This window comes from Scleropages formosus, chromosome 13 (assembly GCF_900964775.1).
Source record: "Scleropages formosus chromosome 13, fSclFor1.1, whole genome shotgun sequence".
Classification (NCBI taxonomy): Eukaryota; Metazoa; Chordata; class Actinopteri; order Osteoglossiformes; family Osteoglossidae; genus Scleropages; species Scleropages formosus.
Window position 1 is genome coordinate 21,701,857 of NC_041818.1, and position 23,555 is coordinate 21,725,411.

Consider the following 23,555-nt stretch of genomic DNA (forward strand, 5'->3'; position numbering starts at 1 on the left):
CGTGGGTTCACCGCCTCCCTGATGGACGGGAAGGGAGAACAAATGCCAGGTAAACAAACACGTACACGTGTGACGACAGACGCACCTGCTGCATGAGCTGCTTCCTCAGCAACTGGGTCTTCAGCAGGCTGAAGCCGCTGCCCTGACCGGATCGCGCCACGGAACCGGGGTTCTGGAGGCTCGCTGCACCGCCAGCATTCTGATCCTACGACATGAAGAGATCAAGGACGTCCCGCTTACTTAAGGGCAACCCGTAACAGCGCGGAACACACAAAACCTGCCAATGAGCCTGATGTGCTGTGTGTTACTATCCAAGTGGCTTAGTGCACAATCCATCCAGCGGACACTAAAAAGTGCGAAACGTGGACCGGGTGTTCGTTGCTAGAAAGATGAGAAGTGAAACCCATGTCCTGTGACTTACTAATACCAAGATAAGCTGCCAAAACATCTCGTTCAGTGGGCAGGTGAGCATGACAGCGAGGGGATGGGGGCCCTAGAGGATGGGTCAGTGTTCGTTGGCCCTGTTGGAGCCCCTCCAACACCCTGCCCATGTGATCAAGACCTCCGTCTTCTTCCCTTACTACCAGGTCCTCGCTTCTGCTTCAGAGCCAAGGTGATAACTCGAGGGTTCATGGTTCTTCTACCTCCACAGGGAGCAGCGGTTGTGAAAAGCGAAGAGAAAAGCGTTACAAAGCTACCTGTCGAGCCTCTGACAAGCAGAGAAGGATCTTACGAAAGGAGCTTTTTTAGTCTCTATCCCTCCTAAGGCTCCGAGCCAAACACCGGCTGCGGATAAGCTCTTTTCGGCTGTCTGTGTTAGCGAGTGTGCAAACGCACTCATCTGCGGAAGCCTGAGGAGAAGGCGGACCATCTCAGAGCATCCGCATCTGCTTTCAGCCTCCGAGGCCACGTGTGTGGTGTTCCAGCAACAACGGCAAGGGAGCGTCCACCCCGTCTCTGCATCAGTTCTGCTCTGTGGTGTGACTCTCCAGCCTGGCAGCACAGGGGTCCGCTGCCCTCTACAGAAACGCCACCAAAGGTCTCCACCTGGTCATGCGGGACAGGACTAATTTTTCCGTTTACGTTCATTACGTTTGCAGGCACTTATCTACAAAGCAAAGTGTTACTGACCGGATTCATCCACAAGAAGGCTTGCGGCCTACAGTCAGTTTTAAGCTTTTGAATCCTTTACCTCTGACCCCACTCTTTTCATTATGCCAAAAGCCATCGGTTACCATGGCAACTGCAGATTCAAACAAATGACGCCTCATTTATTTGAATTCACAGTGTATTTTTGCTCTGTTTGTTAACGCCAGTGTGATTCCAGCATCTACTTACTACTACTTCAATATATGCAGGATCAATAAAGTTTTAATGCAATAATTAAATCAATAAATCATCCATCCATCCATCCATCCATCCATCCATCCAGTCTAAACCAGCATCTTATTTCATAGCCAACAATTTAACCCTGAGAAGCTCTGGCGGTAACAATACTCAGTTGCCTGGAGGTCCTATAGGTAGAAGTTGCTTCGCAGCTGTCGGTGCCATCAAGACAGAGGGTTGGGGGCAAAGCAAAGGGCACGGCCACCCTCAAAGGCGTCATTTCGTAGAACGAGACCATCCCACGGAGGGAGGAGCCTTGCAGAACCATAACATTTTCATCTCTCAATTTGATCTTTTAAATTGCATCAAGTTGAATCTTTTTTTTGTCACTCAGCCCATCTCCCTAATCGAGGCTGAGCTGCAACTTGTACAACGCAGATAAAATCGGCGGCGCAATAAAAAGCAGCCTGTTTTCTTTCTTCCTTTCTTTCTTTCTCTGTTAAGTCGTGCCAGCAGCTGCCTTGTGGTCCCTGCGCCCCCTGCTCCGATCACGCACCAAACCATTAATCGTGACAAACCTCCGACACCCATCTAGGCCAGGTATCATCACGAGCGCGATTTCAAGAAGAGCCCGGGCGTGCCTCCCCCCAAACAAGTCGCGTTCTGAATAACTCCTTTATCGGCGTTTCAGTTGCCAGCTGCGCATGGTAAATGCCTGCCTTTGTTCACGGCAAACGCTCTCCGTTGAAGCCGGGCAGGCAATTCCAAAAATGCACATGAGGTGGCGCTCTGGGATGTGCTCTACCTTGTGAGACCCTACCACGGGATGTGGCATTGAAGGTTCTATCAGCAATATTGGGCAGAAGGCACACGTTGGGAGTGGACGGGGGCTGATGAAGCCGTTCCGTTGCCGGGTTCTGTGCCCCCCCCCCTCCGTCACACTCGTACCACTCATCACCTTCCCCTCCCTTCCACAGACGCCAGTCCAACTTAAACAAGGCGCCCATTCTGCCGATTCCCCTTTTTTCTCTCCACCATGCAAAAACGTACCAAAAAAAGATTCACTATTTTTAGCTGCTGTAATAACTGTTGTCATTTTTTTCAGCTATCATCAATGCCGCTTGCATTCCAGGCACATTTCCTTGGTCTGTGTCATATGTTGGTCGTCTCCTTTTCCCGATAAAATAAATAGCGCCCTTCTGAGAAGCGCCGTGTCCCTTTGAAGAAGAGAAGTATTGTACTTTGCTGAACTGCATGCCAAACTACACAGCGGCCTGAGATTCCTTGGGCTCAGGGCCGTTCCTTTTCCGCATTAGTTCTCGGCAAAAACACACTTCTAATAGCAGGAGATTCGCGGTACCGCTCCCGTTTCTCCGTTGTGACGCAGTGAGAGTTCTGCTAGAACTTCTGCTGGCATTCTGGGGTGCATGACCCGGTTCGGGATATGCTACCGGTAGATTGTGCAGCATTTAATGGTTTTCACCAATTCGTTAAGATGTGAGCGAACTTTATTGGCCAAGTGTGGTTGCGCATACAAGGAATTTGACGTGGTGGTGGATACTCAGTGCAACGCAATTTACCACTAAAAACATACAGTAAGAGTATACCAATAGCATACACAAGCTAAGTTTGAAGAAAACATAATAAATACTCCATTAATCAAACAGGGATGTGATTATATATCAATAACGGGGCACGGTGGCACAGCGGTCCTGGCTGGGTGCTGCTCTCTGGCAGGTTAGGGGTTCGAGTCCCCGCTTGGGCTGCCTTGTGATGGACTGGCGTCCCATCCGGGGTGTGTTCCCTCCCCCTCAAGCCTTGCGTGCTGTGTTGCTGGGTTAGGCTCCGATTCGCTGCGACCCCACATGGGACAAGCGGTTCCAGACTGTGTGTGTGTGTGTGTGTGTGTGTGTGTGTGTGTGTGTGTGTGTGTGTATCAATAATGTAAATATTATAAACACATAAAGAGAAATGGCAGTGGTATTACATATAAATAGGTGCAACTGGTGGTACTTTAATAAATGGTATATAACTAAGGGTATATGGTATATTATAATGGTATATAACTAAGGGTATATACTGTGATATCAGTGCAAACTCTGAACTGTGTCCTGTTAATTACATTAATATTTATTCACTGAGCTGATGCTTTTCCCCAAAGCAACTCACAATGTTAAGGCATCTACAGTTGTTCACCCATTCATACCGCAGGGTCATTTTCCTGGAGCACTTTAGGGCAAGTACCTTGCTCAGGGGTGTTATAGCTGGATGTGGAATCTGAACCTGTGACCTTCGAGTCCACGACCTCATCCGTACCGATCTTCTCCGAGGCTGTCTCGCATAATCATAAATATATACTTACCAAGAGGGGAGGCAGGTTTAACCAGAGAAAAGTGGGCCAGTTGAGCGCCCACAGAAACCTCAGACCATCAGCCCTTCCTGTGACCCACGCGGTCGACAAGTAGAGGCAGCCTTTGTCAAGAGAGAGCGAACTTTCCTCCCCAGACGACGCCGCACTTCATCTGCTCGACCCGGAAGGCAGGTCAATCAAGGTGAAGTGACCGGGAGCCCATGAGCTTCACCTGCCCGCCGCGAGCGCCGCGACTAAAGATGAAACACCAGGTCCAAATCCCGCGGGCCGTGCTCTCAAGCACGCATGCTAATCCTCCCCGAATTAGGTTAATGCCACAGAGGCCGCGGAGCAACAATATGTTGACATTCTCTCGCCCGATCGCGTAATGCTGTTTACAGCCAGACTCGGACTCCTCGTACGCACTCGCACGTTGCCATTCGAACCGGCCAAGCATGTTCCTGCGCCGTGTCCTGCGGCAGGATCAGGAGGTGGAATCGGGGACAGGCGCCGATTAAACGGGCAAATTCTGCAATAATCCCATGTGATAATAATCCATCATCTTTTGTAGGATGCCTACTGCACTAACACAAAAGTTTCAAATTGCTAAAAATTAGTTATTCGTTACTTATTATTTAATTATTGCTTATTTGATAACACTGCTTTTTTGCCGTTATTTATAATTATCTGTATATATTAACGTTATGAAGCTACAGGAAGGCATTGGCTGGGATGAGCGATATTTAGAAGTGAAACAACAGTGTGGGTTTAGCTGGAGAGGGTGGAGGTCAGTACTGCACTGGTTCCACACCCCAGCCGTGTCTTTACGCTTATGCCGAAGTGCATCCATAAAAACGCGGAGGGTTTAGATTCACACAGCGCACAGGATTATTGAAGCACGGCTTGGGTGTCCGATCCCGCCGTTTTCCAAGCGCACATATTCCAGAAGGTACCTGTAGGAGTGAAATAGGAACAGCAAAATAGGTACATAAAAGCAGCTGGTGGTGAAGGACCAATTTAGGAAGCTGAAGCTGTCAAAAGGTCAAGGGGGAACTGTTTCCCCAAAGAGGTGGGTGCTGAAAAACCTCTACAACGCTTCCTCTCTTTTGCTCAGCTCTTAGAGGAGCCTCGGTCCACCGCTGTGCAACAAGCCCAAAAAACTGTTCGCTGCGTGATGTCCGCTGCCGAGTCCATCTATACACGTGAAGGAGTGTGTAAGCGTGCCACTGAGCTGTTGGCGCGCGCGCTCCTACCTCCCTCGTACCCTGCCCTGCCTCCGCGAAGTGCGCGGAGCTGAGCGACAGGTTTCTGCCACGATCGGGGAGCCGCAGCTCAGGACGGAAAGGATGGAGGAGGTGCACTGTGCAAGACTAGAATGGTCTTTGTGTGTGCATGTCACACAGACCTGTCTCTCAGAACATCAGCATGAGGAGGAGAGAAACAAATAGACTAGGACCCTTCTCCTTGTCAGCCTGACGCTGCTAGGAATCTGATGGATGTATCAAGACCGGGGAACACCTTTGAAAAACCCAGTCTGTGGGTCCATCCATCCATCCATCCGTCCGTCCATCCATCCCTCCCTCCCAAAGACACATATGTGCATAAATGCACACTACATCGAGAAGCCACACCGCTTAGCACTTTTTCAAACGATAAGTGAGTAACGGAAGTACAAACCGGAAACCCAGTCTTCACTTATTCGCTCCCTGCAGTGGTTTCTCGCCCAAGGTGTGTCAGTGCAGGTGGGTGTGGTTCCGTGTCCCTCCCCACTAGGAGTCAGATTGAAAGTGCAGAACTGCACCCAGTAGCCACCTTCACGCTTTCGTCCTCAGCCGGGCCTGCATGCGACCAGCATCCGCAGCCACCCCAACAAGGTGACTCACATGAGCTGTGTACACAGCCGTCACCACGGCAACGAGCCAGCGACACCACTTTCCTATTTCCTCCAGAATGAACTTCAAGTTCGCTGCTCTCAGACCTGTTTTTGCGAAACGCATGAGGGCAGGTTTCAGATCCGTACGGTCAGCGCGGCACAGGGATTTGCGCATGCTCTACATCTAAGTGTATGACTCCGCCCACAGGGACCCAGTCCGTTGCTTGCCGGGGGGGGCTTGACACTGGTAGATGTGGACGCAACACGCAGTCAGTGGAAACCGCTCCTCCGTAGCCTTGCGGATGCGTTAAGTTAAGGAGATAAATGAATGTGGCTGCGAGCTGAAGTTTTCCGGTGACAAAACACATTTTCACATCAGGGGATCCCCTTTGTGAGTGAAGCAGAACAGCTACTGGAAGGAAGGTCATTTCAGGTCATCGGCGTGCTCATGCTTGTGTGTGCGTGCGCATACATGAGTCTATTCAGTCTATGTAAACATGTATGTATAGTGTGCGTGCGTGCGTGAGAGAGAGAGCGCATGCCCAGTTTCAGTCCCCTCCAAGCAAGCTGCCGTGAGGCCATTGCGTGCAGCCTGGACCATGTGGGTTTCCCCTGAAGAGACACTCAAGCTTAGCCAGTTGCAGGAAAACAAGCAGCGCTTGTTAGCGGGTGGGGCGGGGCGGGGAGAGAACTGAAATGATGAGGCATAAATTCCACATTGTTGAGAAACGGTAGTAGAGCTACTGAGAGGTGAACAGTCAAGCCTCCACAGAGTTCCACGTAGGTCTCATCTCTCATCGCCGGCTCAGGTGTTTGATGTTTTACATCGAGAGACACACCCCCACCCCACTGGAGCGTCGGACAACGTAAAACACCAAACAGTCTTGGAGGCAATAAAAAAAAAAAGGGCGGAGAATTAAAACAAATGACTGGCAGTGGTGAGCACTAACTGTCTCTGGAGTTGGACCCAGGAGTCAATCACAGTTCCCTGACTCCCTTATGTCCATATGAACACACTGCAGGAACTTCTCCTGAGATGCAGGCTTCGGCTCAACTTTGGAGATGTGATGTCAAATGTCGTCTTATATTGTAGAGTTACTCATTTAGCTGACACTTTTCTCCAAATCAAAGTACAATGCTGGGCTACTTACATTTTTTTTTCCTTCTCTTGGGTACTGTATAAGGAGGAGGGATTTGAACCTGTGACCTCCAAGTCTGAAGGTAGCAGCTCTAATAGCTGTAACACCTGCTGCCTGCTGCCCCCCCAACGGACAAACTCCATTGTCCTTGATGGGCATGACAGGCACCCCTGGGCTAAACTGTACATCTCCCATCACTAGAGCTTCCCACCTTGAGACAACACACAATTAGACTGGCACCACCTCCAGGGTCAGAGCTCAAGGGTCAGGGGTCACTCACCGCTCTGCTGTGGGGTGCCACTCCTCCTGATTGCAGGCTCCTCTGGACTTGGTGCGGCTGCAGAACCTGAGCGTTTCCTGCTGCACCTGCAGAGGGGGTGGCGTAGTGGCCCGGGGGGGCATTTCCCCGGAGCAGGGGGCCCAGCCTAGAAGCAGCGAGATCCTGGTCATAGTGCCGCAGAGGTGTAGTGTTGTTGAGGGAATAAGGCTCCGCTCCCACAGCGCTAGCATTCTGACCCGCCTGCATCACGGACTTCAAGAGCTGGTTGCCACCGCCGTTCTGAGGGCCGAAGCTGCAGGCCGGGGAGGGCTGCTGGAGTGGGGGTGAGGGGGCCGTGCCAGACAAGAAGCTTGACTGGGAGCTCTGGGAGGTGAAGGTGGGTGGGGCTAAAGCGGGGCTATTCAGCTTTTCCGGGCAGAAGGGCTGGGCCTGTGGCTGATGGGACCGGTTTGCATCACGCCATCCAGAACCAGGTCTGCTGCACGAAGCCCCCGACAGCATGGGTGAGCAAGCTGGGGTCTGGCTGGGGGCTGCATTCTTGGCCAAGTGGGGCGGCAGGGTATAGCGGGGCCCTCCCGGACTGGAGCTCAGCCGGGGAGAGCTGGCACCGGGGGCCTGCGGGAAGCCTGGGGAGCGAGTTAGCTGGCTCTCCAGGTGAGAGGGCCCAGGTGTCGAGCGCTTGGGTGTGCCGCCGGCCTCAGGGTGCATGAAGCCACCTGCGGTGCCAAGCGACTCGTCCGCCTTGCTCCCCAGGATCTTCTCCAGATCCAGCTCTGGAAGGGAAGGGTCGGGATTCCTCGTCAGCTCCTCCAGGATGTCCTGCAGCTCCTGCTCCACAGAGGGAGGGGGTATGGCACCACGTGCTGCCCCCACACCCGGCAGTGGCGCTGGGCTGGCTTTGCTTGGGACAGGGTACAAGGAGGCAAGGCTACTGGTTTCTAGAACTCCACCCTGACCTCCCACCCCATGACTTCCGACAGCAGGCCCAGAGGAGAAGTTGGGCTGCTCACAGCCGAAATTCTTTGCCAACGCCACATCTTCCAAGCATGGCCTCTTGCTGGCACCCGGGCCGACGGTGGTATAGGGACCGTCAGCCACAGCCAGGGTCCTCTTCACAGACCCGGGCAACTGGAAACGGAGAGGGAAAAACGCGTTACTATTGCCAGATCTACCAGAACTTCACGAGGCAGAGAAAACCCGAAGCAATCGTCTGAACTTCAGCCGTGGCGTGTGCGTTCCCACGGAATTCTGGATCCGAAACTCTCATTAGAAGCACCAGCGATGCGACTGAGGTCATTGTACTTAGCACACAGGCACATTCCAGATTTCCTCGAAAAAGACCGACGTTTGGGAAAGCTGAAGCGAAGGAAAGAAGGTGAGGACGACCGGCAACCAGATGGATGTAGAGTCCCCGCCACGGTAGACACACCCCGTTCAACACTAAGGACACAAGTGAAGGACGCAGGTCCCCGGAGACACTCTATGGAGTCGCCAAGAGTCAACATCGACTTGATGGCACTTAACGTTGAGCGTGTAGTTGTGTGGGCACATGTCTCACTAATACTTTACTCCTGTCAATAAAGCACAGAGACTTCGGGGGCCACATCTCGACCAATGACCGTGACTCGTGTGACGGCACGCCAAACACGAACAATCGCCAATATCCCTCGCGGGTTCCATCAGGTGAACAGGCTCAAGCGGCAGGAGCGCAGAGGTCGCCGGAGCGGGAACGACTCCGACCTCCTCCGACACGCCGTCTCCGTTTGCGCGCACGCATTTTCACGTGAAGTTGCGTAGCGCATGGGAACGCTACGCATCGCTCGAACCCATGGCTTTCAGAGCTTTGCCCTTTGCAGGCCTCTTCCGTGGCCTCCAAGCGCACGCCTGTCAATACCGTCAGGACGCAAGCATTTTTGAAGCATCTTGACAGGCTTAGGGTGAAAGAGAGGGGAGGACGGGAGAGGAGACCGCGACGGAGGACAGGAGACCGAATCCGGAGCGTTCCGGGAGCCGCCGGAACGTCCACGTTCCGCTCTGCTTAGCTTCGCGCAGACGAAAGCTGTTCTTACGCAATTAACTATTGATGGCATGAATAATCTACAGTGGTCTTCCAGCTGTAAGAGTTTCTCTCTGTCTCTCCCTGTTTGCCTACACAGCTAAAGGACACACACACACACACACACACTGCATCAACAGCAGACAAAACCAATCAATCCTTCTGTATGTCTTGTCAGCCTGCTGGATGAAATTGCTGTCAAGGCTCTGAGCAAATAGGATGGCAACTGCAGCACACACACACACACACACACACACACACACACACACACACACACACACACACACCCTGGGGAAGAGCGGCGCTGTGCGGCTGGCCGACACCCTCCCTCTCCGCGGCGCGGCGCCGCGAGACTCTCGGTGCCCCCATTGTGCAGGCAGAGCCACCATTTTGGATCCCGCGTGCAGCCATGAGGAATCGTGAGCTGCAGAAAAACATCTCTGCTCTATTACCCCGAGCGAAGGAATGGTGCAACAGCCTGTCAGAAAGCGTTACTGCTCCGGTTCTCTAAATTACCGCTGCAGCCATCATGTCACTTATGGGCCCGTAGACAAACATCGCTTCAGCCATAAGAATCAGTCACGAGGCGGTCTAATTTGAGGCCGTGAGACGCGAGGCGGTGCGGGAAAAGAGAAACGTAAGGCAGGGGGACGTATTGAAAAGTGGAAGACAAAGACGCGCCTAAGACCGCGAGGTTAGCGTGTCTTCATGGTCGGCCCTTTCTCCAGGGCTTCTGTTTAGGCTGAGGGCAAGGTCAGCATACCTCGTACGCATTTTTGAGATTGTTTTTTTTTTTCTTTCTTAAAATGACACGCATACAAAAAAACCTTAGCATACAGTATATGTGCGACAGCTGGTAGCGTAGTGGTTAGAGCTACTACCTCTGGACCCAAAGGTTGCGGGTTACACCTCCAGCTGTAGTACCCTTGAGTAAGGTACTTACCCTAAATTGCTCCAGTAAAATTACCCAGCCGTATAAAAGGGAACATAACTGTAAGCATGTAACAACTGTAACCTTAACATTGTAAGCTGCTTTGGAGAAAAGCATCAGCTAAATGAATAAATGTAAATATAATGTACACACGTGTAAATCAACCATGCAAGTCGAAAAGTATTTACATTAATCTCTATTATGATAACACAGAAGTAAAGATAGTGGATACTTCTTGATTTTTGCATATATATGCATAGTTATACATATATATGTAGTTATCTAATATGTAATTGTCAGAATTTATATGTTATGTATGCTGAGGTTCTTACATATGCAATATTGTAAAATGATGCTGACCTTGTTACATGTGCAACGTAGTAAAAAGAAAAAGAACCGTAATTACCTTGAGCATCCGTATCTATTTACAAAACAACAATTTAGAACCAGACAGGGAAATCCATTTAGAAAAGCAAAAATAAAACATTATGGCAACTAAATCTCTTTGGTCATGGAGAGTGAAAATGAAGACAAACACGCAAGGTGATGGAAACAGTAAGAGAGAGTGTGTGTGTGTGTGTGTGTGTGTGTGTGTGTGTGTGTGTGTGTGTGTGTGTGTGTGTGTGTGTGTGTGTGTGTGTGTGTACGTAGAGAGGCGGTTATCTGGGGAAGTGGCTACACTACATCAGCAAGCTGTCATGACGCCACAGCCCAGCTTGGGGGGGGGTAAATCGGCAGCCAGCGGTGGGATGCGGCCACCCTAATCGGCCTTATGCAACTGGATTGTAAGGGTTATCTCCTTCACGCACCGGTGTCACTGTGACACGTCCAGCCTGGTCTCCCTGAATCGGGAGCTGGGGAAGTAGGGCAGGGGCTGGGGCTGGACCACACGCACACTCGGCGCACGGAGGGGGTGGCGAGAGCAAGGAATTGGGCTTGTGAGCAAAGAGGGAGCAGGAGGGGCAGGAGGATCTCAGAAGTAAAAGCAGGTAGCATAGGGGATGCTCAGACCCTAAATTTCTCTTGTAAAATTACCCAGCTCACTAACGAGGTAAATCACTGCAACTTACACTGGACAAAAAGCATTAGCTAAATGTGTATGAGAGGTCAGAGCAAAGGCCCGAACGCTCAAGAAGAGTGTGGTAACAGTTCTAGAATGGCTCCATTGTTAGATCCGACTCCCTCTTGCCACCTGTTCCCAGCCCGCGCCTCACTGGACTCATTTATCCGAGGCCGGCGTGCTCGGCTTTCCCGGTCGCGGCGACTCCCTCTCTGCCGGGAAGTAGCTGACAACTAACAAAGGCTCCTCCCCGAGAGTCGGGAGAACGCCATTCCGCAACATACTGCTAGAAGCACGCGGGATGAGCGGGGCTTCGGTGCAGACCGCGATACCGTGGGAATGCCACCCCGAAGCACGTGGGATCGCCAAGGTGGAGGTGTAAATATCGAGCGGCAACGGAAGGAACGAAGGAACGCTGTTCTCCATGCAGCAGCGGACGGCCGGTGGAGCGGAGAGTGATGGTAAAACTGACCGTGTACCGTACCTTCATTCTTTGGTTATCAATCACCGCTCATCCTAATGCAGGTTTACTGTGGTCCAGAACCTCTTCCGGAAGCAAAGGGCGTGAGGTTGGCTACACCCCGAATCCCTTCGAGCAGAAGGGTGTCAAAGCATCTCTTTCAGACCCACGTCTCTCCCGATCTCCCAACAGCTCCGTAAATTTGCACCGCACCTTTTGTCAGGATCGCCTTCGCACCCCCTCTCACCGCTCCGCACAGCTACTCGGCTGCGCGCCGGCTATCGCGCGTCTGCATCTGAAGCTCTCCGGCCGCAGGCGAGACGCGCTCGCTTCCTGTGTCGTACGTCGCTTTGGAGAAAAGCGTCTGAGAGATGCAGAAACGTAAATGCGCACACGCACTCTAGAAAGGATGCCAGCGCATCACAGAATACAGTACTATAGTATATTTCAGAAAAACCATGCACGACGAGCAGCAGCGCCTCGAAACAAATTTAGGACATAGCGTAGTGGCTCGAGCCGTGGCTTTGCAACAGAAGGTCCTGGGTTTGAATCCCCTCTCCTGCTATAACAGCCGTCATCGAGGAATTTACCGTGAACAGATACGTCAAACTTTACTGAAATGCAGGAGGTCATGAGCAGAGAGGGGGAGAAACGGGACTGCCTGAACACAGCGGTAAAGTAGTAAAAACTTCACACCTTGCCAACGAATAGACAATTAAGGCTATTTAACCGTCTCAGAAGTTCGGGAAAGACTAAGACCCCGGAGCCCCGACACCAGCGAAAGCCCCCCATGTCCGGAATCACGACCAGACCCGACCCCGAACCGTCACGGTTCCGCCGTGCCCGGCGCAGTTTGTAAGGAGGACAAATCAAATCCGTCACCAAAACCGGGGTCTGCCTCTTCGCCTTGCTCGCCAAACCCCCCCAGCTGGGTAAATCGGTGTAAGCAGATTAGCGTACAAACCTTGCAAGTTTGCCTTTAACCAACACGAAGGTGTCAGTCAAACGAAGGCCGATAATAGAAACTGTTCTCTGTGGATCAACATGTTCCGTTACATACTGTATACATATTAACAAGCTCTATATTCATACATCTAACACACACACACACTTACAAATATGTGTTTACAGGACACGCGTGCATGTATATGCATGTTAAATACTGTACGTTTCAGAAGAAAATTAAGACTAACGTTCCGTCAGCTTAGTAACGCTGCTTGTATTTCCCACAACGCCACAACGAATCATTGGGGAGGCCCAAAAATGCCCACTTTTGTTCAGCTTCCTTCCGTTTACTCTGCAGCCAGAACTTCAGAGAGAAAGATTACTCTTTCTTTACGGTCAAGGCAGCAGGGTTTGGAGATGCCCGAATTTCGTCTGCTGGGTTGGTTTCTGGGGGGAGCTGGGGATTTCTCGCTCGTCCCGACCCGCTCCGGGCACTTCATCGGTGTCATTTCGCTGAACTCCATCTAACACGTCACGAGAGGAGAAAGGCCCTAGTCAGGGGATCCCCTTCGCTCGCGCAAACACACACAAACACACACACACACACACACGCCCACGCGAGCACAAAGCCACGCTGGCAGGTAGCGCCGCAGCAGAGCCGGAAGGTGCGTCTTTCACCGCTGCGTTCAAAGAATGTCAATGAACGTGCGGAGAGAGGAAGGAAGCCAGCAGAGAGAGAGAGAGAGAGAGAGAGAGAGAGAGAGAGAGAGAGAGAGAGAGAGAGAGAGAGAGAGAGAGAGAGAGAGGGGATGTGGGGACGAGGAGCTGTTTCGGTAAAAACAGACAGGTCCTTTACAATAAGCACACACCTTCGGAAAAACAACACAGTCACGCACACGCGTGCTGCCTTCTGCACAAACATGATGAGAATAGAAGACCAAAAAAAAAAACAGGAAAAGTGATGGAAGCTACACTAAAGTTTCAGGGTAACAGAAAATGCAAGGGGTGTGTGTGTGTGTGTGTGTGTGTGTGTGTGTGTGTGTGTGTGCGTGTGGGAGGGTGTGTGATCATGCACTCGTTTATGAGTGTGCACTTTTTTTTTTTTTTTTTTTTTAAAGATGATGATGGCAGCCATGGGGAAACACCGAGAAAAATCTGCAGGTTTCTCATTCATTTGGACATTTTCCTCGGGTTTCAACGTAACCTTATCAGCGTCTCCTACAGAGAAGTCGGTGGAGCCCGCAGAAGGGTCTCTCTTCCTATGAGCAGCAGTATATCAGGGAATAAATCTCAGATATTCAAATGACTTCCAGAAAAGCCGTGTGGAAAAACCCTCACACTCTACATCCCGGGGCCGACTGTACGGGGTGTTCAAGATATGTGTTTGGGCAGCAATCTGGCACCGCAGTGACGGGTCACTAGAGAAACCTTCAATGAGTCGGTCGCCTCCCCATCTGTGGAATATATTTTCCTATGCAGTGCCCTGTATGTCCTACCTAGGGTTTGCAAAAATGAAATTTCAGATGGACAACTAGACCGATCCCTTGGTCACGCTCAGCTTTCAAAGACGAGGTGTATTTAAACGCCCGCTGACCTACATGCTCCCATCGCCACCGTGGGTTCGACAACCTGCCTGGACAGCAGGTGCGAGATCTCCAGCTGACTCCAAACCGAGATGGAGAGCACAGCAATCCACCCGTATCCACAACCGGAGTTGAGCACTTCCAACTACTGACTGGGTGACCGCAAGCGAAGACTCTGCTCTGCGTTGATTTATGGGCTCAAGACAGAAATCCCCCCACGCCTCTCTATCAGACCCTGTGACCCCCTTGGTTCTGACACAAAATTGCCTCCAAGCCCAAGGGAGGAGTGTGGGGGTAATTATGTTTGAGCTTGAGCATCCAGTCCAGCCAAGTCAAATCCCATCTCAGAGGAGTAAATTCCCTCTCTACCTGCCACTGTGAAAGGGGCTAGTAAATAGGCAGACTTATCGGCGGGATGTGAATGGGCCTCACAGGCTGAAATCCAGCTTGTGGAGATGTTATCTCATGATGGGGGAAGCTGCACCAATAGGGGATATGGGCTGTTTGCCTTGCTGCAGAAAGCATGTGGAGCGCACGTCCTGGAGGTGGCCTTCAAATCCGCCCGAGCGCTTCCTCTCCAAGCACGTCAGAGGGCACAGCGAGGCCCCCAGCTGCTGCCGTCAGCACCGGGGATGGAGCTCTGACCTTTAACCCTGACAGACGGCCACCCCTCCCGTCTCAGCTGCATCGGGGCTGATCTCACGCGCACGGACACACGGAGTCTGGACGGCCGTGGCGTCCGACTTCACCTCGAAGCACCTTCAGTTGCTGCGTGACTCATGTTGGGCGGAACATCAGACAGGTTGAGGTCTTGAGGAAGTTCTCAAATGAGCAAGCTGTGGGCCACACCTCCAGGATCTAGTCTACATTGTCTGCTCACTCTTGAGACTTTCTGACAGGTGCTTTGGCTCATTTGAAGCTGCATCATGGGCAGCAGCAGCAGCAATGACCACAATGGGACACTCATGTGTGACTGATATGGTGCTACCAAACCAGACCTCCTTTGCATTGCAACTAAAGGAGAAAAAAAAACCTTGAGCACATTCTCATAATGCAGACCTAGGACCAGCAATCTTTACAAAAAAATACTCTGATTTCAGAGAAGAATCGTGAAAATAATGTACGCAGATGAAGTAAACAGGACTCAGCAGTGGAAGAAATACAAAATATGGGGCAACAGGTGGCGTAGTGATTAAAGCTGCTGCCGTCAGATGAGAAAGACCCAGGTTTGAATCCCTCCCCGTGGGCAAGGTACTTTACCCCTAAATTGTTCCACCAAAAAATACCCAGCTGTACAAACGGGCAAAATAATTGTACGCAGCTTAACAGTGCAAGTTGTTTTGGAGACAAGCAACAGCTAAATGAAAAAAATGCAAAATAAAGCACGTGAAGCTCGGAGACGAGGGAGGCGTTTGTGCTACTCAGACTTCAGAATGTTTTGCTCGCAGAAAATGCAGAGATTGGGCTCCAGCCAATAAAGCCATTTGATTTCTGACGAGACCCTGAGAGAGGTCTCGGCGCACCACTCGATACACGTGAGCGCACGCGTAAAGACGCGGACGCACGCCCCTCCCGTCCGTCGAGCTCCCTCTCGAACCCTGGCGGCGGCGTGCCCTGGGGTGGGGAGGGTGACCTTCTTGCCGTCCGGAGGAAGGAGGGCTGCGGTCACCAAACAAGCAGAGCAGCAGCTGATTTCTCCAGATGGAGGTCAGCCAGAAGAGTAACCGCGTCCCCAAGGGCAGAGCGAGAGCCTCGCTTTCCCACCGAGGCAACGAGAACATTTAAAATAGAGCGATGCATAACAAGAAAAAGATGCCTTTTTTAAGTCCGGGATTTAAAATGATCCGAGTTGAATCATTCCGGGTTTAAGCGCACATCAAACATCCGCAGCATCCTAGCCATTGTTGCAAGTGTTCAAAATCAGGAGAGCTCATTATTGCGCACTACGCACTGAAATCCCCCCCGTGGCATTTGCATAATCTGTGGTCTGCATTAATGTCAACAGCGTGTGTGTGTTTCAGACGCCACGCACAGCGCACCGCGAAGATCCGCCGAGGAGCGCTTTAATAGCAGGCTGCAAATCTTTCAGCTGGGGTGGGGCCTTCGGGGCTTCGTACTCGCTCACCACCAGTACTGCCCTCCTGAAGGACATGGCACGCACACGCAGACACGCGCGCACGCACATGCAGAAGCCCGGTCCATCAACGGCGGGCCGTTTCGGCCGAGCGATCATTACATCACCATGCTGGCCGCCCCCGGGCTCCGGGACGGGGCCAAACTGCACCTGTGAGACTCTCAGCCACCTGGCAGCGATGTGGGCCAGTGCTGGCAACAGCCTCCTAACACACACACACACAGCTCATCACCCGCAGCCAACACACAGGTACTACAGTACTCGCACGAAGTGATGTCATTTGGTGCGGCAGCATGAAGGAGACAAGTGGCAGGGTCCCGTTTTCCTCCCCGTTTCTGTCCTTAGTGGGTCCTGATGCCGGAGGGCGGGGGACTCGAGCAGCGGGCTTCCCGAGGCTGCGTCTGATTGGAGGTGACAGCTGTCAATCAACAGCAAACTGACCAGCAGACGGGGTGCAGCGAGCCTCACACTGCTTCCCGGAGCCCTTTTCGTCACACGACCACATGCTAGGAACAAAGAAAAGCGGGTGTGTCGCGGCTGGGTGGATGGATCACAGCTGGCGGAACCAGTATATTGAATCGTCTAGTTCATTTCACTAAAATCCTCAAATATACTGAAATATACTTAAATCTAGGTATTGAAATATATTTAAACTCAGCCTCCTACCTTTGAACATCTTTATCGTTTTTAAGGCCCAGTATCAATGTCATATGGCTATTGAGCAAGGAGAGGCCGAGCAACGTGACGCTGGAACGTAAGACCTGTGCACGAAGCAGGGCTGTCCCGGACACCTCTGCCACACGTGTTCCCAGGCGTTCGTTCGTTCCCGCAGACGAGCGCTTACCGGACGCTCTGCGACATAAACTTCCTCGAAAAGCTCCGAGCAGTTTGCTGCAGATGCCTTCTTCCCATTTATTGTATCTGTTCTCCGGCAGCTGAATCTGTGCGAGATAGCAGCTGTTTTGACGCAGTTCGTGGAGCGGGGTTTCCCTCCGCACCGCAGGAGTAACTGGAAGTACAGAGACAGTAGCACATGCAAAACGAGAACCGCCACGCGCACGCAGCCTGGCCCCGTCTTTCTTTTCAGCGTCCTTGGATGTGGATCGCAGTGTTGCACTAGTTAGAGTCGGAGCTAAAGCTTCTGGACTTGCTGCGATGGACTGGAGTTGCATCCCGGGTGTACGCTGCTTAGCCGAGTGCCCCGTGCTACCAGGATAGGCTCTGGATGTATGGTTTCTTGACCACAGTTCCCTATGATTCTGATCTCGCAGATTTACAAACTCATCTTAAGGCAAGACAGAGCACTTTGAACTGGTCCTCCAAACCAAGATTCATATAGACCTAAAGACCATAGAGCCCTATTCCATGTAGACTTATAGACCATTTCCATAGAGATCAATAGAGCATATAGCCCTCTTCAAATACCTATAGATCATAGACCTTCTCCTTATAGACCTAAAGACCATAGAACCCTACTCCATGAAGACCTATAGACTATATATAGCCCTCTTCCATAGACACCAATAGACAGTATAGCCCTATTCAGATAATAATAGCTCTACTCCATCTACTCCATACAGACCTATAGACCATATAGCCCTATTCCATACAGGCCTGTAGACCACATAGCCCAGGTGCATAGAAACCAATATACCATAGAGCCCTGCTTAGACAGACTTATAGATCATGTAGACCTTTTCCATATTGATCTATAGAGCATTTAGCCCTATCCCAGAAGCAGCCCTGTTTGTTCTCAGCACGGACCTGCTGGCAGCTTCGGGTCCTGTTTGGAATGAGGATCAAGAGGGGATACAACATGCTGGTTTAATAGAGTCCGCCAGACGAGCAGCTGGGCCGAGGAGCACGAGTGTGCGTGAGAGCGGGCGTCGCGAGCCAAATGAATCACGCTGCAAATGACTCCTTGCCTTTGGCTGCCCGTGAAGAGCGTGTGGAGCTCTCGCGTGCCAAAGCTCCCTCGCAAATATTTAGCAAACAAAAGCAGGCACGCAGAGCACCCTTACGCAGCGAGGATGACACCCTGCGAAGAAGTCGAGCCGCTGAGATGCGCCTTCTTGTCGCGCTTTTAGCCCCATTTTCACTAAAAATAAAAGTGCCTGGTTGCTGCCTTGTTGCCAGATCTTGGGCCCTGATGAACCTACCCCCAGGGCCTTGTTTTGAATCGCAGCAGCATGAGCCTCAGCTCTGTGCGTGCCTTCGAACCTCTTCCACATCCCATGCCTTACACTAGCGGTTGATCTTACGCTAGAAATGCACCCGTTTTATTGCAGCTCCCCTATGGGTGACCCCTGCTATCACTGATTTCCCAGTAAAGGTCTCAGATAGAGGTGTTTTCAGATATCTGTCTGGACATCTCGAGTTACTTCATGAATGAAACAATTCAATCTCTTAACCAAACCCTAGCCACACCATCACCACTCCACCACCTCCGCCCAGCAACCAGAGCCCATTAAACCTGGCACCCATAGTGTCTACTCACCACCTCTATCAGTGACACTAACTCGCTGTAACTTGTTTTTAAAAAAAAAAATGTGACTATTTACTCAACCGGAGCAAACGACAAGGGGATCGCAACACGATTCACGAAAACATAATACGATCAACCTATGGAATCATCATAAATGGGAAAGCAGCAGAAACAAGGCAGCTGCAAAGCCACTGGTCCCACAGGCCAGAATTTGAGCTCAGCACCTCTGCTATATGCCCATCTGATCTGAAATAAAGGGCTGGAGGTTTAGTAAGGGAACCTAGATCGTGGTCCCTAACGCGTGCGTGCGTTCCACAAAAACGCGCAAGTCTGTGACCAGGTTAGATCAAGCCCAAATTACCGCAAAGAAAGTTCTGGAACTCTTATAAAGAACAACAAGGTGCAAATTGAAAAATGGTGGGTTTTAAGTGAGAGTTAAAAATCACAAGTGCTGGTAATAAATACCATGAGCACCAGGCCAGTTTGGAACATGCATAAAGAGGAAGCCGTTTCCTTGCGTTCCCAACTCCTTTGGATCCATTTAGTAGGAACGTCTTATAAGTCCCATTCCTCCCAACGTCCCAGCATGCTTTGTTTTGCGAGATGCTCGGTATGATCTGCACTAGAACACCTGGAACACCTTTTGAGCAGGATCCCGCGCTGCTCATTTCACCTCTCGTTCACAGCAAGCAGTGCTGTCCAAGGAAAGTCAGACATGCGAGCAGGAAGAGGAGATTACCTGGAATAGCACGGAGTGCCGTGGCGACAGCAGACACACTAATGGACCCCTGAGTGCATGTGACAAAAACTGTCTAGCAGATGACCAGAAAACACCCTCATCTCCTCCCCTCCCATACATCATCCATAATCTGCATTTCCTGCAAATTTACTACTCACATATTAATCCGGGGGCGCAAGCGTCTGAGAGCTGAAGTATAAAAGCATGAAAATGCTCCTCTCGCATTTCCGCCGATAAATAATTTACACAATACCGCATTCTCCGAGAAGACAGGTTTACACTTGAGCGATGCTGCCAAGGTTACCACGACAACCACCGGGGACCTGGCGACCGTGGCACGTAGAGAGAAGTCCCGGTGAAACTTTGCAGCGATAGGTGCGCATGGAAAGGCAGCGACTAAACACGTAGGTGCGTATGGGCCGACGCGGGTGCGGGCCTTCGCCAGCGTGAGCACGCTTGACACACCGAGTGTGCTGGCGCGAGCGTGCGTGCATGCAAAGTGCACGACTGCCTGAGGTTGGCAAAGCCTTCGTAACTGAATTAAGAACCCAGTTATTGCTCAATGACCTATGATTCCCACTGGTTTCCTATGAACTGACAGCACAGCAACACTCCCAACATGGAGCTCCTGGCACAGGAGATGGGAAGAAACTGGGTCGGGTGATAATTGGATGTTCTTAGAGCTTTAAATATAAACTGGTATAATTAGCATTCAGAGTCTTTAGCCGCTGTGTAGCCTGTATGGCGGTAACGCATCACAGCATTAAGGCACCGTGTCACGACACTGTAGCACCATGCTACAATACCGTAGTGCTGGGAAAGGCAGGGCTGCGTCCGTCCGACAAAGCTTACCTCCAGACAGCCTAAAGAGCATCCTCAGCACTGGGCTACTTGAAGAGCATGGCCAGAAGTTATGGAATATAAAGACAATTCCAAGCATCAAGGGAATCTGAACAGCACAGCAATATCCAAGATGGGAAATTATAGCCCTGAATCATGATTCATGTGCATTTTTTCACAACCTCTGCCTTTTACACCTGACAGCATGTAAGGAGAACGTAGCAAACCGTATGGTACACCCACCGAATGCGCACAGCCTTAAACGTGCACTTTAGACAGCTGCTTTGGCTCCGTTAATAAGGATGGAGACACTGCATCAGATGGGGAGTAAATGCTTTTCAGTGTGTATGCACAACTCATCCAGGGTTTCTTTGCGCACCGTTTCACGCTGGTAACAGACACTCATGTCGATTTTGCACCTACAGTATGCTTGAATGCGAAAAATGTTGGTCACTCTCTGTGGAGTTTGCACATTGTCCCTGTCTTTGAATGGCTGTCCACTAAGTGCTCTGGTTTCCTCCCACAATCCAAAGACCAGTGATTCAAGTGTACTGGTGACTCTAAATTGCCTACAGTGTGCATACTGTATGTCACTGAATGAGCGTGTGTCATTGCCTTGCGATGGACTGACACCCAGGCTGTACCATGACACATACCTATAAACTTTCAGAACAGGCTCTGGACAACTGCAACCCTGCATTGGCCAAGTGGTTGATGGAAATGGGGGGGAAAAAAAAATGGGACAAGGTTTGGACAGTAATTGAAGAGGAGGAATGAGAGCGCCGGTTCCTTCGAGTTGAAAATCTCTCCATAGTTTCCGCACTCAAGGTCCAAAGCAACCAGACTAACCTCACTGAACAGACTGACATCTGAAGCTCCCCCCAGGTAGGCGCCATGCGCACCTTACAGTTCATACGAGGCTCACCCATAGCTCACAGGTGGGACCGACTCTACTTCCCCACGAACGGTATGACCATCTCGGCTCAGTAATGGAGCATCCATAGATGCATGACGATCAAGACCAGCACAATGGCAGGACCCAGAGCTTCACTCTACACAGCAATGAACAGAGGTGTATGTGTGTGTTATGTAAATGTTGTCATAACAACTATACAGTTTTCCCTCTGTACCTATGCTGGGTGCAGTAGAACTGGCCCATAGCGATCGGACACAGGGTAGCCGGGGTCACCTGGGTTAGAGCTCCACCAGTGAAAAAGCCACAGCCGAGTAGTGCTGTGAGGGGGTATGGTGACGCAGCGGGTTTGACCGGGTCCTGCTCTCCGGTGGGTCTGGGGTTCGGGTCCCGCTTGGGGTGCCTCGCGACGGACTGGCGTCCCATCCTGGGTGTGTGTCCCCTCTCCAGCTTTGCGCCCTGTGTTGCCGGGTTAGGCTCTGGTTTGCTGCAACCCCACTTGGGACAAGTGGTCTCAGACTCTCTGTGTGTGTGTATGTGTGTGAGAGAGAGACAGAGAGAGAGTAGTGCTGCAGCCAGGGACAACGCTACAGATAACAATAATACCTAGTAATAACTGCTTTTGCTCTGGCTCATCTACTCCAGGGTCTGCTGGTGCTCAAAACCAACCACTTGTCACAAGAGGACTTTATTCTACTGAATAAATGGATGTGGAAAATGAGCCATGTTCTGGGAAACTTAAACCGTGTCACGTCCAATAAATTGTTTCCAATCGCGTTGCTTCAGGGGAGCCCGGTCGGCAGATCAGAGCGGGTCGGGAACACCGGCCGCGTGACTCAGAGTCCAGCCCCGGGAGCTTGAACCGAGGGCCCCAGACGCACAAGGACAAAGAGCCAGTCTGGGTCCTCACGCTGTTTGTTTCTCACACTGGAGCAACGGTGTCATTTCCTGCAGCGTGACTTCTCCGGCAGTCACAGTGACGCAGCCACTCAACCGCCAACCCCGTCACATGCGCTCAGTCACATACAGGTGATATGCAGTATAAAATTTGCAAAGGCACAAACAAACTACACAAGAGAAACAATAAAAAGGCGCCTTTTATTGTAGCCCAGATGTCTAGAGTAATTCTGCCAATGACTCCATCCAGCCAGCCAGAGCTGTGTTGTCTATACACACACACACACACACACACGCACCTATATACTTATTTATACAAGTACACACACATACCAGTGTCATCTGCAACAGTGAAGACTTAGAATCATCCTTCCATGTTATTCTTTTCCAGTTACTCACTGTCCCATATCTATGTTCTTTTTCCCATTTTAACCTTTTACATTTATTTATTTAGCAGATGCTTTTTGCCCAAAGTGACTTCCGGCGAACTCTGTGTAATGTTATCAGGCCACACACCTTATTCACTGCGGTGACTTACACTGCTAGATACACTACTTACACTGGGTCACTCATCCATACATCAGTGGAACACACACACACTCTCTGTCACTCACACTATGGGGGAACCTGAACAGCACGTCTTTGGACTGTGGGAGGAAACCAGAGCGCCCGGAGGAAACCCACGCAGACACGGGGAGAACATGCAAACTCCACACACACTCAGTGGGGATCGAACCCATGTCCTCCCGCACTACCCAGGCACCCTTTTCATTTGCCAGTTTCAGAAATGGCTTTTTTTTTTTTTTTAAAAAAAAAAAAAAAAAAAAAAAACTCTGCCTCTAAGGCCAGCATCCCAGAGTCATCTTTTCACAGCAGATGACACTGGTATTTGACGTGTACTATTTAAGGAAGCAGCCAGCTGAGGACCTGTAAGGCGTCCGTTTCTCAGACTACAGACTTTGATGCACTTATCCTCTTGTGCATCTGGGCCTTCCGCTTCTTGCTTTTTTTTTTTTTTTTTTTTCTAAAAAAAATCTGGTTAGATCCTCTTCTCTCAAGAAAGTAGTGGAGATCTTTGCATGAAATCTCCAGTTCCTTGGCAAAGCAGTTTTCATTTCGCAGAACAAGACAGACATACGTGTTTCTTGAGAAAACCGTTTCATTTTGGCCATTTTTGAAACCAGAAATTAACTTTGGGAGCGTCGGTACCCTGCAACCCAAGGAAAGACAATTTACTTGCTTCTTTCCTGAACAGAACAGCAGGTTTCAGGAGCGCGGACACAACGACAAAGGTTTCCATTAGGGCCATTACCATTAAAGTTGACCATTGGAAAACTGGAGTGACGGCTGTTGAAAATAGGACTTTGCAGGCATACGTGAAAAATAAATTATAAATCAGTCATTTGAAACAGAAATAAGTATTTGCAACATTATTAACGGTTCCCTGCCTACGTTTCAAAATCAGTTTAACGGTACCTTGAGTAAAAAAAAAAAAGAAAAAAAAAAAAGCGCCGATTCCTTCGAAAACTTGAACATTTCCTGGC

At 50.7% G+C, this 23,555-nt stretch overlaps 1 protein-coding gene across 1 annotated transcript in view; it reads right to left on the bottom strand.

Moving 5' to 3' along the window:
* LOC108922966 (mastermind-like domain-containing protein 1) overlaps positions 1-23,555 on the bottom strand; it is a 29,170-nt gene that overhangs the window by 2,048 nt on the left and 3,567 nt on the right. Inside the window, exons 2-3 of the mRNA XM_029257584.1 lie at positions 6,969-8,096; positions 86-205 (exon numbers count right to left, since the gene is read on the bottom strand). Coding sequence (XP_029113417.1) covers positions 86-205; positions 6,969-8,096 — 1,248 coding nt within the window. The remainder of the gene's footprint in view (positions 1-85; positions 206-6,968; positions 8,097-23,555) is intronic.